The sequence below is a fragment of the Manduca sexta genome, unplaced genomic scaffold (assembly GCF_014839805.1).
Source record: "Manduca sexta isolate Smith_Timp_Sample1 unplaced genomic scaffold, JHU_Msex_v1.0 HiC_scaffold_3615, whole genome shotgun sequence".
In the NCBI taxonomy this organism is placed as follows: Eukaryota; Metazoa; Arthropoda; class Insecta; order Lepidoptera; family Sphingidae; genus Manduca; species Manduca sexta.
The window spans coordinates 1-12,664 of record NW_023594703.1 but is presented as its reverse complement, the minus strand read 5'-3'; the positions used below and the strand labels follow the sequence as shown (position 1 = coordinate 12,664).

At 37.9% G+C, this 12,664-nt stretch overlaps 1 protein-coding gene and 1 long non-coding RNA gene across 2 annotated transcripts; both read right to left on the bottom strand.

Moving 5' to 3' along the window:
- Positions 1–4,022: 4,022 nt before the first annotated feature.
- LOC119193116 lies at positions 4,023–4,431 on the bottom strand. The gene has a single exon (XM_037446775.1). The coding sequence runs from the start codon at positions 4,291–4,293 to the stop codon at positions 4,039–4,041; it is 255 nt and encodes an 84-aa protein (XP_037302672.1). The 5' UTR covers positions 4,294–4,431; the 3' UTR covers positions 4,023–4,038.
- Positions 4,432–11,222: 6,791 nt separating this feature from the next.
- On the bottom strand, positions 11,223–12,589 carry LOC119193117. The gene is made up of 2 exons (XR_005113845.1): positions 12,394–12,589; positions 11,223–11,351 (listed from the first exon to the last, which is right to left on the bottom strand). It is a non-coding gene; the product is annotated as an uncharacterized LOC119193117 (long non-coding RNA).
- Positions 12,590–12,664: the final 75 nt, after the last annotated feature.

Genomic DNA, 12,664 nt, shown 5'->3' with positions numbered 1-12,664 from the left:
GTGTCGTTTTAAATAAATGAATTGGAAACCAAAGTAAGAGTTTTATGGAATTCTAAGATTATAGTTATAATATAAAAAGATATGAATAGACTAGAACCCGGATTTTGTTTTTTCAAAATTAATAGTCTTTGTTTTTGTTCATAAATTTATATTAATATATTGCTTCCTTGATCTTAGGGCTATGTGTGTGGACTGTGGACCAGGAGGGGTAGTAGACACGAAGACTCCACGTGAGAAGATTTTAAATATTTAATTAAATTATTTTACTTAAACGACTTTTTAAAAATATCTCCAATTAGCTATAATACAGAATACTAGTCATTGGTCACGTTAACTACAATAAAATAATTAAGCGCATGTATGGTTTATTGTTACTACTATCAATTTATGTTTTCAACATAAGCTTATTAACATTACCGTTATCACAAAAAATATAAAACAGTAACAATCGACTGGAAGTGCTAAAATATAATGCATAGAATAGAGTACTGAACAGCAAGGCACAGGCACCTCCACCCACTCGGCGGGTATTATAGGTACGCACCAGGCAGGTACAACAGCGAGTTATTCGAATCGAATTAGCTCAAAAACATAACTTTCTAGTGACTCATAGGAAGAGAGCTATCTCGCGCAGACGCTCTCAATAAGGAAGTGGGTAATAAACAAATTCATCTCTCCCATCTTATGTGGCTTCGAGGCCCATTAAAATGCACAATGCTGCACTTTATACCATAGACGGGCTCGCGGCCGGGGACAGCCGCTATTTTTAGGCATTAAATTGATACGCCCACAAAAGAAAGGATATGAACAATTAACAAACACTTTGTACACGCGGTGCATAGCGCGTGATAAGTAACCGGTGGAATCCTTCGTATTTACGATACCCGTGACCCCGAAATAAACTTTACGTTCGAAATGATGCAGGCCAGACGCCACACATGTCGGTTACAAAAATAAAAGTCCAACCATCACATTTCCCATCATGTTCATACACAATTAAGCACTCTCAGAATAAAAAAAAAGAAAGCCACTTGTAAGAGGCGTGAGTAGTGAGTACTTTCATTGTTCTCGGAAGATGTCTGTTACTGACACGAACTGACCTAATTGAAAATAATGGTGCGTTATTCACTGGGCCGATCCCTGAGGGAAGTCTTATAAAAATGTATAAGCCGAATCGAAGTCGACACGAAAGAGATGCCAGTGCATTAGAGCACATGTGGGTAACTAATGCCTGCGATGGGCTCCATTCTTAAATTGTAACGTGTCATTATTTTAATGGGGACGTTAGACAATCATCTTTTGTTTATAACAATGATAACATGTTATTCATGCTTTAATTTGTTTTTTTCATTGTTACCTCCAGAGCAAAACAAAAACGCATTTTTTTATGAATTGATTGATTTTCATCTTTTTCTTTCATTATATTTTACCTATTGCTCGCTCTACTCTACTCGGTTAAAATAAAAATTAGTCTGGAAAAAAATACGTAGCATTTAGGCCTAATAAACTCTTCCCATTAGTGCAAGGATATTTGGAAGCGAAGCAGTAGCCCCAGATCATCATGTCCAAACAGTAGACCTTTGTTAGTGCTAGTACAGATTTTTCGTTGGAAATATTAAAAATGTACACTTTTCTAAATACACCTTGATTTAAAATGATGCCTCCAAATACGACTACGGAATTCAAATCAGTCTTAAAGGTAACGATTGCTAGCGGACTATTAATTTTTTCTCCAATTCCTGTCCTTTCTTCTTTTATATTTCTTTGCTGTATTTCCCTACACCGGAAAAGTCTTATAAATAACGACGCTGATATTGTATTGTATACTTATTCTTTATAATTCAAATTTTTCGTCAAATCAAGTCTTTCAAATCTTAAGTCGAACCATTTTAGGAAGTGGTATTCTTTGCGTACCTATCTAACAGTAAATATTTTATTTTAAAATCTGTTTAATAACTAACTGACTTTGAATTGTCCAATTTGTTACCAAGACAATTAAGTGAATTAGTTATAAAGTGTATTGCTTCTAATAATTTATAACTTGTTAATTATTTCTGTTTACCTATATCAACACGTTGGGCTGTAGGAGGTTCCTAAAACTAGTCAATAATATCATTCAGATCTAACTCCCAGGAACTTCGCTCATAAAACCTTTGTTTAATTTGTTCATTTCCGTAAAAGCAAGTCGTACTTAATTATGAGGAACTTCAATAGTGCCTACTAAACATATTATATTTTTATAAGATAAAGAAAATGAGAAGGATCAAACAAAGAAGTAGTCGCCAAACTTTAATATACGTTTTAATATCATGTCAGGTGTAATAAATTCGTGATTTATGTTGAACAAAGTCATAATTAATCAGTTTCATTCCAATTGAGATAACGGGAGCACGATAACCGGTGGTAAAACTGTTATTTAAACGTTCTGACCGGTCGACATTGTTGTGAATTAAATGTGCAGTAAAATACACTAAATCATGATGGCAGCGTCCATGGAGTTGGAGCAGTATGTAGGAGCATTGAGTACGGCCGGGGGCCTCGGCGCACCACTCGTGTGGGCGGAACTCACACGTTTTTGCAGGGCAACACTAGAGAGCAAACTTGTATCTGGTACCTACCGGTCGAGACGCAACCAGTCAGTTAATATTTTTGCAGCAGATGGCGGCGGGTATGTCGCGGTCATTTACATAGTAAGTCGACGATAAGCGGGCTATATTTAGCACGAGGGATGCGCCCTGGCCCTGTGCAGTGTGCAGTGCGCATGCTCGCCTGCCCTGCGCCTACACACAGCCTGTGATTTGTGCTGCATGCCGTGGGTGCCATAAAAGCCTGTCTCCTGACAGCTAACCTAGTTAGTTCATTATTAATCATTTTCCCTACCTCAGTACGTACGCGTTAGTTAAACAACTTTAACACCAAGTTGCTAAATATTTACATCGAGATTGCAAGCACTGCAAATATTTCCGCGAGTACAAAGCCTAAAGGATGTCTGATCTCAAACAAACCCATGAATCTAACTAACTGTAGACGAAAATAAATAATGACGTTTGGTCACATTGATCGTTAGCTGAGGAAACAAATCTTTCAGTCAAGTGGCCGTTTTGTCGAACAGTTAACGAAGTGGAGTTAACGTTAACGAGAAAAGTGGCAGATAACTCATGTGTCGCCGGCGCACTGCAAGTAGCTTGTCGACGCGACTCGCCCGATGCATTATCTGAAGCACTGGAGCGATAAAAAGGAACAAAGAACAATGTCAGTGGGCGCTTAACTCCCGCGCACAGAGCCGGCTCGTACGGCTTTCAATGACAAAATATCATAAATTTGTTGTAGCCATCCGTGCGAGCGTGCGGCGTTCATACGGCGCTGCGCTTCGATGCACGCACATGCATGCACGAACGCAGCAATACCGGCCGTGGTGGAAATATATTTCCATACTTAATCTAAGAATAAATAATCTGGCGAAATCGCACGAAACAATCTGCCCACATGCACAAATGCGTCTGCCGCCTGACAAATGAGAAGCCTTCAATAAACATCGTATCGATCGTCATGTTTCCGACGTCGGCGCGTTATAGTCGACGCGACGGAGTGTAAATCCGCTCGGGAGCCGGGAGCCAGGACGTCGCACGGCGCACCACCACAGGGTAGGTAGGCTGTAGGAGGTTTTAGGTGCGGGTATGAAGGCGTGCGGGTGTGCGCCGTGTGCGCCAGCCGCCCGCTGCCGTGCAGCATTACAATCAATCGATGGCACGGGAGAGCGATGCATCTCGGTGCCAGATATTAATATAACCGAATAATACGGCAAACTGCCGTCTTTTGAACGATGCCTATAATTCCGCCGACAACTAGGGATTTTTTATTAGTGGTTTCACTCAAAACGACAGTTTTAGCTTGCGAAAAATGGATGAAATTAAAGAAAACTATTTTAACACCATATGTTTTGTGGATGTAAACTCTAAAACCGGAGTAATTTAAATTTTAACCGTTAATAAAAACGAATTATTTGAAATTTGAAGGTAGTCATTACAATAATATCACTTACCATGCTTTAACGCGGATGAGAACCTCGCCCTCTGCGACAGTAGGTTCGGGCTTCTTTAAGATTTTGACAGTTTTGAGTCCACCAAAGCCAGTAAGTACTACCGCGCGCATCTCCTTCGGTGGTGGAGTCTCGTCCTTCTTTTCTTCAACGGCCTTCTCGGGAGTTTCTTCGGGCGGCGTCTCAGTAGTGCCATTCTCCGCGGGGGTCTTCTCGGGTGCTGGCGCGGCAGGTGCGTCCGTACTTTCCGTCATCTCTGTTGATTGTCGGGCGGGGTGGGTAAGAGCGACTAGCGGACGCGATGGGAATGAGCCCGAGCGTACGGAGCGGAAACCGACCGGCGAGACGACGCGTCGCGGAACGAATGACTCGAGGAAAGGGAGAAGCGGAGTCGTACACCGAGGGTGCCGGTCGCGGGTGGGGCCGGGGGTCGCGGGCGCTGGCTAGGAGCGGGCGCGGTGCGGCGCGGCGACGGGGGGGGCGCACGCCACCGCGCGGCGAACAGGTGGTAGCGGCGCGCCGCGCCGCGCCGGCCGGTTTCCACGCAACATGCTGCTCACAGCTCGCCCCACCCAATATTACACTACACGAGATCTGAATTAACTTTATTGCTTAGAGGTCAATACCGAATCTCTACGTTAGTTATTTTGCCATTCAGTTCTGCCTAGCTTTGGCCTATGTCATTGTTTCCCGAAACTTACCCGATACGTGACTTGGCAACGAGATCGATCGATAACATGCTAGCTAATGTTGCCCGCACCCTGCGCCGGGCTCGCCGTTGCGCCCGGCCATGAGCGTTTCATGTTTACAATTCAGTATTATAAGTACATCTGCCCCTTACTAAAACCAAAGCCAAATGAAAGTAGGTATCTTTTAGGCATAAATTCGCCGAATTTAGCAGGTAAGTAATATACTTATGTTTAAACCGAATTTACTACCTAAGTATAATAATATAAAGAATACATTAAGACTAAGCAGTTTTACACAAGTAAGTATTCAAATGTAGGAAAAATACAAAACTAAAATGAAAAAATATCAATAAGTAAATTTTTCTTTATTGTATCCGGATCAGGTGAACTTATAGGTCCGGACATAGACATTTATATCTATGAACGTGCTATTTGTAGGTATAAATCTAAGTTCTTCGCTACCTGAATACGATAAAACCTATATGTAGTTGGTAAAGCGTAGAAATAAGGCTAAAACATATGAACACAGAAGCGTAATAAGGGAACGCAGTGCGAATTATCGGTGGGTTTCATGCCATCCATATAGGTACTTGATGTGCATTGGTTCAAGCCTTTGTTTTGTAATTAACTATTGATATTGTTTAAGTGATTAATTAAACATGACGTTGTTTATGATGAAAACATGAACATGATTAATACTCATAACTTATTATTAAATCGTCGCCTTCAGACATTCTATGTGATTTTTTAAAAATAAAAAATTTCAGATAGATAGGGTGGGCATTTCGAAACGAACCACAAGTTGTCTACCCGTATGAATGAATTTAATGAATACAGAATAAGAGCAATAATGCCAAAGTGACTCAATAACGTTAATCGGAAAAGAATGCAATACTTAAATTTTATATAAAAGGACTCGAGTTCTTCGTCCGTTATGTTTGATGATATACTTAGTAAAAGAAAATATCTCATTGGTGCCCGCATGTCGTCGGAATGTTATTTATTCGTTATTCCAGCCAGACGCTGCAATAGGTCTGCCACTCATGTCTAGCACTTAATTTACGGCGAAAAACGCGTGATCTAAATGGAAATTTTACCCCCATGCGTGTCTCCCACTCCATTACACAAAGCATGAATCATGCTTTTATTGATTATGATTCAACGAAGGACTAAATAGGTTGTGGTAATTAGAGTGATCCCTAAAAATATATACCTACTTAGCTTAAAAACGTTGTTGCCAACCAGTACAACTGTACTACGTTTTCATAATTTATTTTCTTTCTCGTTTAATCACAAAAGCTGTTACCTCTAAACGTGACAATAACAGCATACTATGATTTAGCCAGTTTTTAGCTAGGAGGATTATGGGTTTCATAATAACGTAGGTAAGTAATTATTTAGCCCCGCTAGACAGTTACAAGTGAGGTTTCGCTCAAATTACAGGATTTTAACGCTCGTTAAATACTAGATACTTATTTAGACATATGCATAATTTATATTAGAACGCGTAGAGGTATTCAAATATCTACCAAAGTACCCACGTTTAAACTGTAAATGTAAGTAACTATTGTGAGGGGTTCCTGAAAATGCTGGATATAAGGTAGTCAGGTACATAGTACCTCAGTACTTACTGCTGGTGGAATTGTAGATACCTACTAACAAGATTTGTACCTACACAAAAAAATAGCTACCAGTAGCGAAAGGTAAAATTTTTCGAAAGGGATCCCGACACAACATATAGGTGCTAATATGCATAAATGAGTCTGCAAATCGTTCTAATGATAATTAGATTCTACATAAACTCTACATAAAAGGAAGCCGGCAGGAATCGGCTTATATGGACCCTTTGCAACTGAGACCTACCACTTTACGTGGATCGTGGTGAATAACACGCCAAGAGCAAACGTCGCTGATTAATTGAAGATATATGGAGACTACACCGTGCTTCTCATCACCAGTGTAGTCCTTTAGTCATGCCAGGATAAAAAGCGCGTGGACCGTGCATCATCAGAACTTACTCTTGTCCTCGTATGTTGAGTGTACTCTGAATAATAATACGATGATAGTATTGTGCACTTAGAATCTGACTCACCAGTTATAACAATGAATCACTTTTTGATAAGTTTTCGTTCCATCTCATTGGATACAACAGCTATTATACATCTAGTTATTTACCTAGTAATAGTCTAGAAGCTTTCTATTGTTCGTATCCATCTGTTCATTACTTTGAGATGTAAATATGCAAATGTAATTACACACGTAGACGTTTCGATGCTGTGAAAAGTAATGTTACAAATTAATAAGTGTTGTTCGTTAAGTAAATCTGAGATATTCGTCCGCCAAATTCTGACTTTTATATGGTTAACTATCGGTAGTAAAATATTGAGATTACACGTACGTATTTAAGAGTCGCCATAGGAATTTGAGAGATTTATCAACCCGCATTGGACACATAACTAAAAGTTAATGCGTTCTCTCTTAATCGTATAAAGACCCCATATCTAGCTGTGCAATTATTTTCAATTTGTTATTACATTATAGTTGATATAATTTTATCAAGGACTAAGTAAGTAACAACGCATACCTAAATTGCGGTATAAAGCTAGATAGAAACTATGTTTTCTTATTGTTTTAATGCGCGTTATTAATTTTCCTGTTTACTTTAAACACATCTATAACAACTTAATCAGGCAGGAAAAATAGTACGTATGTACCTAAACATTTCATATCCGCTTTTCTATTACCCATCTTCCTATTTGTTCCTACTCTAAATATAACAGTATTAAACAATGACACAGATAGACTTAAAACTTTCCCCTGTTTTAGTCAACACGGAGTTTCTAGGAAATCTAACCCGTATATCAAAGGGGATGTTTTACTATGGACTTTCCATTATGGGGTGGAAATGTCCCCACTCGTTAGTGTTGGTTGATTTATATTATCAGTCTAATTCAGGAAGGGTTCGTAGTTCTATGACTAAGTTGATCAAGTTTGTACCATTATCGTTTTTTCTATGGATTTTAATCCTTATCATGGAAAACAAATTCGAATAATTTTGTACCGATTTGACCGGCCTTACCAACAAGAGTGGCATGACAGTAAAATGATACAGGCTCCCTGGCGTCAAAGGGCCCCGAGTCAAGGGGACCTTCTGACCCGAGAAAAAGATGACCTGGGCCTGAACCTGGTGCCGTGTCTTGGTGCTACACCAAGACACGGCACCAGGTACACCTAGCCTTATTGTGATCTAAAAAAGTAAGCAGATTTTGCCCTAGCGAGTGGCCACTTTCCATGAACTTACCTAGGACCATACCACACCATGATGTAGATTGTAGGCGATTTTCACAAGCAAAATTCTAAATAAGCCAAAACGTTTTAATGGATTACTAATCTGAGACTTCTCAAACTCTCTATGTCAAGCTACTATTTAACTATGATATTGTATTTCTTTTCAGAAAAGAAACTAGTCTGGGCATCTAATCTTCACCCACATCACCATCAAACACAGGATGTCCACCTAATCTTCACTCGGAAGGATCACCAAAGTTTGGACCTAATGTCTTGCTCGCCACATGAAATCCAATAACAATTTGTCACTTCACGTCGGTTTTTGTGAGATAATGATTGAAGGGACTGGTTACCTACTATTATGGTCTAGGGTCCCAACAGGTAACAATAAACAAATACTCAAGTTTGATTAAAGATAACCTTAATAATTTCTCTGCGGTTCCCCGAATAGCTACACTGTTAAACACTCTTTAATTTTGATCACATAATTAAACCACGATCTCCTTATTCTTATGGCCTGTTTGGTAATCGGGGTATAAATTATGACTAGCACAAAATAAACTTATATTCTATTATACCTACTGGTCCCTCCAGTAAGTACTGGTAATTACCAAATTGCAATAGGTGACTCCCCTTATAGAATAATCATTCAAAACACCTCACATATGTAAGTTATCTAATAAAGGGCGTATAATAATAATATAAAATAATATCAGCCTTGTATTATATACTTATCCACTGCTGAGCACGGGCCTCCTCTGCTACTGAGAGGGATTAGGCCTTAGTCCACCACGCTGGCCTAGTGCGGGTTGGTAGACTTCACACACCTTCGAAATTCCTATAGAGAACTTCTCGGATGTGCAGGTTTCCTCACGATGTTTTCCTTCACCGTTAAAGCGAACGATAAATTCACAAAGAATACACACATGATTTTTAGAAAAGTCAGAGATGTGTGCCCTTGGGATTTGAACCTGCGGACATACGTCTTAGCAGACCGTTCCACACCCAACTAGGCTATCGCCGCTATCAAAGGGCGTATAATAAAATTTATTGTTTGTGTTTCTCTACTTTGCAATCTTAAACCATTCATCTGATAGTCATCAGACATTGGTAAGTTGTTCCGCATTCAAGAATCCTTTAAATTATTCCTGTAGTTCACGTAAACGAAATGTTATGCAACAACTAGTAACAAATAAACACCACGAACAGTTAAAATAATTTATTCAACTAATAAAATAAATATCAATTTAAACTTTTACTATCCTTCGCTTCATACTGAGAGTTTTCTTGATAAAAGTCATCTTCTTCATAAAACAGTTCGTCTTCGTATTCATCATCGTAAATGATTTCTTCTTCATTGTCATCCTCTTTGTCGTGAGCCATCCAGTCCACGTTTGAACTACGCAATTGTTTCGACAATTTGTTTTGTAAAATCTGTAAAACGGGACATTCTTATACAGAGTGTTTCAAAATGGGTATTTTTACATGTATCATGATCTAATAAAGGATGTTGAGTTAGAATTTTAAAATTAACACGTGGGATACATGTCTGTAGCGAAAGTAAGTTCAATACATTATTATCAGTCTTACAAAACGAAAATAATGTTGTGTTTGTTTGGCTTGGGTTGGGGTAAAAATACATGCATGCATTAAAACATAAATGCCTACTACATTCACGGATAACCTTTCCGATCTTAAACAACAACATAAGGAAAGAACAAATTTGAGTTACAATGTATTAACTTATAAACAATCAGATAACGGTACTCTTTAACAATTTTTCAAGGGTTTTTAAACATAAACGTAATTGTTCCAGAAACAGTGTTCGTCAAATAGTCGTAAATTTTAATCTTCAACGTTATTACCGATACGATTTCAAAGTGCCGCTAAAAATTAGGATACACTCGTAAAACATATTCGTAATTAGAGTAATGACCGGAAAATGGTAAGATAAGAATCCTAGACTAATTCTCATTGTTCATACGGCCAAATGGAGATGAACAACTGTTCTGGCAACTGCCAGATTATATAAAGTGGCGATTTAATACGAGCGCCGTAAAACATCAAATTACACATTTGGCTCTACATCCCAAAAGTAGCTAAGAGGCCAGTTAGACAGGGTGACGCCGTTTGCAATTCGCTATCAACGAGGGCGGGAAAGAATGCATTTATGGCCGAAATTAATAAACTTCCGGATCGATCGTGCAATTGGGTCATCACAATAAAGTTTGGCCGTATTACACATTAACCATTACCATAAGCTCCTCCTAGCCGAATTTCGACCACGGGGGCCAATCTCAACGGAGATCAGCCAAGTACGCAGGATATATTATAGTGCACAAGTGTGTGAGCAATACACAGGTGCACTCTCTGTTCTTTCACTCTAATAGTTCGGTGAGACAGCAAGCCGACATTACCGAGAGAGATCACACATTACTATATTGATGGGATTGTTAATTTCGGCCTTAAGTCACGTGTCCTTTCTTTCCATAACGGTACTTTATTTGTCACCCTTTGTTCATCCATAAATGATGCCCAAAATTTGTCATAGATTTTGCATAATATCAAATAGGTATAAATATTTAGTAAGTGCGTAAAATTTTGCGCGATTTAAAACCGAACTGTTCCTTTTTATTATCAATGAATTAATAAACACAGTTTAATGCGCACTATGAAAATATCCGTGTGGAATTTATTCGCAAAATCTGCGCAGTTATATAAAATAAATACGCAGTAAGGAAGTGCGCACTAACATATGGTAAATAAAGGACGAATTTTTCGTGTTACGCCTTATATTAAACTAGATGTTACTCGCGGTTCCGCTCGCGGCAAAAGCATTTCCCGCTAGAATACCCTAAAAGACTGTACGATACCCTATCCCTCCACATAAAAAAACGTTATTTCCCATGGAAGCAAATTATCAAGATAAAACCCTTAATGTTGATCCAAGACGTAGACTACCCGTGTGCCAAATTTCATCTTAATCCGTTCGGTTGTGTTTGCTTGTACTTCTGGCAAAACATCCAAACATTTTCACAAGATTGCGCATAAATATTATAAGAAGTAAGATAACAATACACACCTGTCTCTTCTGTAAGAACTCTGCCAACCTACTTTGGCTAGTTGTATTAACCTCCGGTGGTTTACTCTCCTGACTTACTACTCTATACGATATCACTGAATCATTTCCTAAATTCCACCACGCGTCTTTTCTTCCTGGCTGCGAGAAGCCTGCTCATGATTTTAGCGTGATCAAGTCCATACACATTGTGTGTCATTTCTGGTATAGCATCGTCTTCTATAGGTAGCTCTTCTTCTATTCGTTGAATTTTAGCCTTAAATAATGTTTTAATATGAATTAATATCCTGTGGACTTATTATAAAGTCTTTGGGACAACTGAAATAGGGTCATTACGATATCGAATAAGCTACCACTTGTTCATATAGATTTATTTGATAACTGATAAGTAATAAGTTTTCTTTTGTAAATAAAGGAAATAGATTGTTGGTATATACATGTGTGGATTTAAATTGAATTGTAAACCCGTTAGCAGTCCGTTTAATAATAAATAAATAAATAGTACTTATTTTTAATATTATTCGAGTATTTGTTGCAACAATTTAATATTATTCGAGTATTTGTTTTTAAACATTTTTCCCTTCTATTAAAATAAAACGGTGGTGGTGCATTTTATTAATATGTTAGAAAGCGACCATGTGGTCGTATTCTGAGTTGCAGAATCTTATTTTATTTATCCTGTTCTTAATAATTACTTAGTTTATGGTTATACAATTTAGTAAAGATTTCTTATGTTTACGCGAATGTTAGAGATTAAATTAAACAATTTTTCGGATTTTATTGCGGTTTTAATATTTTACTTTTCTCTCGACGTTTCGAAGACTATGCAGCCTTCATGGTTACGGGGACCGAGGCGTCACATCACCTCAAACAATTTTAATATACAATTTAGTATTTGTAGTAGTAAATGAAATAGTGGCCTAAAAGATGCAAACGTCCATATGTTTTGTTTTATAAAATGTTCTCCAAATCATTCAATTAAAGTGGTTGCTAACTGATATACTTACTTCACAAACTACGATCGATGGCAATACGCAACCACAAATATTGATTACAAAAAGTGATGACCGCAAAATAAAATCAGCTGCTTAAATAAGTATATTCAGAAATCGACCACATGATTCCTAATAAGTACTTAAATTTTTTTATTAATTTAATAAAAACATAATTTTGTGATTAATACTATCCATATTAATTATCATTTGCTACTTAATTTTGTTTGAATAATTATTAGAAACAGTAATACTAAAGATCATATTTTAAAAAAAGTAACAATCAAACACATTTTTAAGTAATACCTTCATTTCTGCAGATAGTTTCGTAACTAAAGTAAATTCGCTCTTTAGTATATGTCCCATATCCGTCGCTTTAAAATCCTCTCCATAATCTGCGGCGGCCAAACAACGATCAAGATCCACTAGTCGAGCTTCCTGATGATCTGTGGTAATTATAGCGAAGTTACTTTGTCTGTCTATCTATCTGCCTGTCAGCCATTTCAAGCCTGGACCTACAGAACCGATTTTGATCAAATTTGATAAAGGGAAGTTTCAATGTTTTTAAATACTTGTC

Coding starts and splice junctions, on each gene's coding strand:
- LOC119193116 (XM_037446775.1), bottom strand. CDS start 4,293: ATGACGGAAAGTACGGACGCACCTGCCGCGCCAGCACCCGAGAAGACC.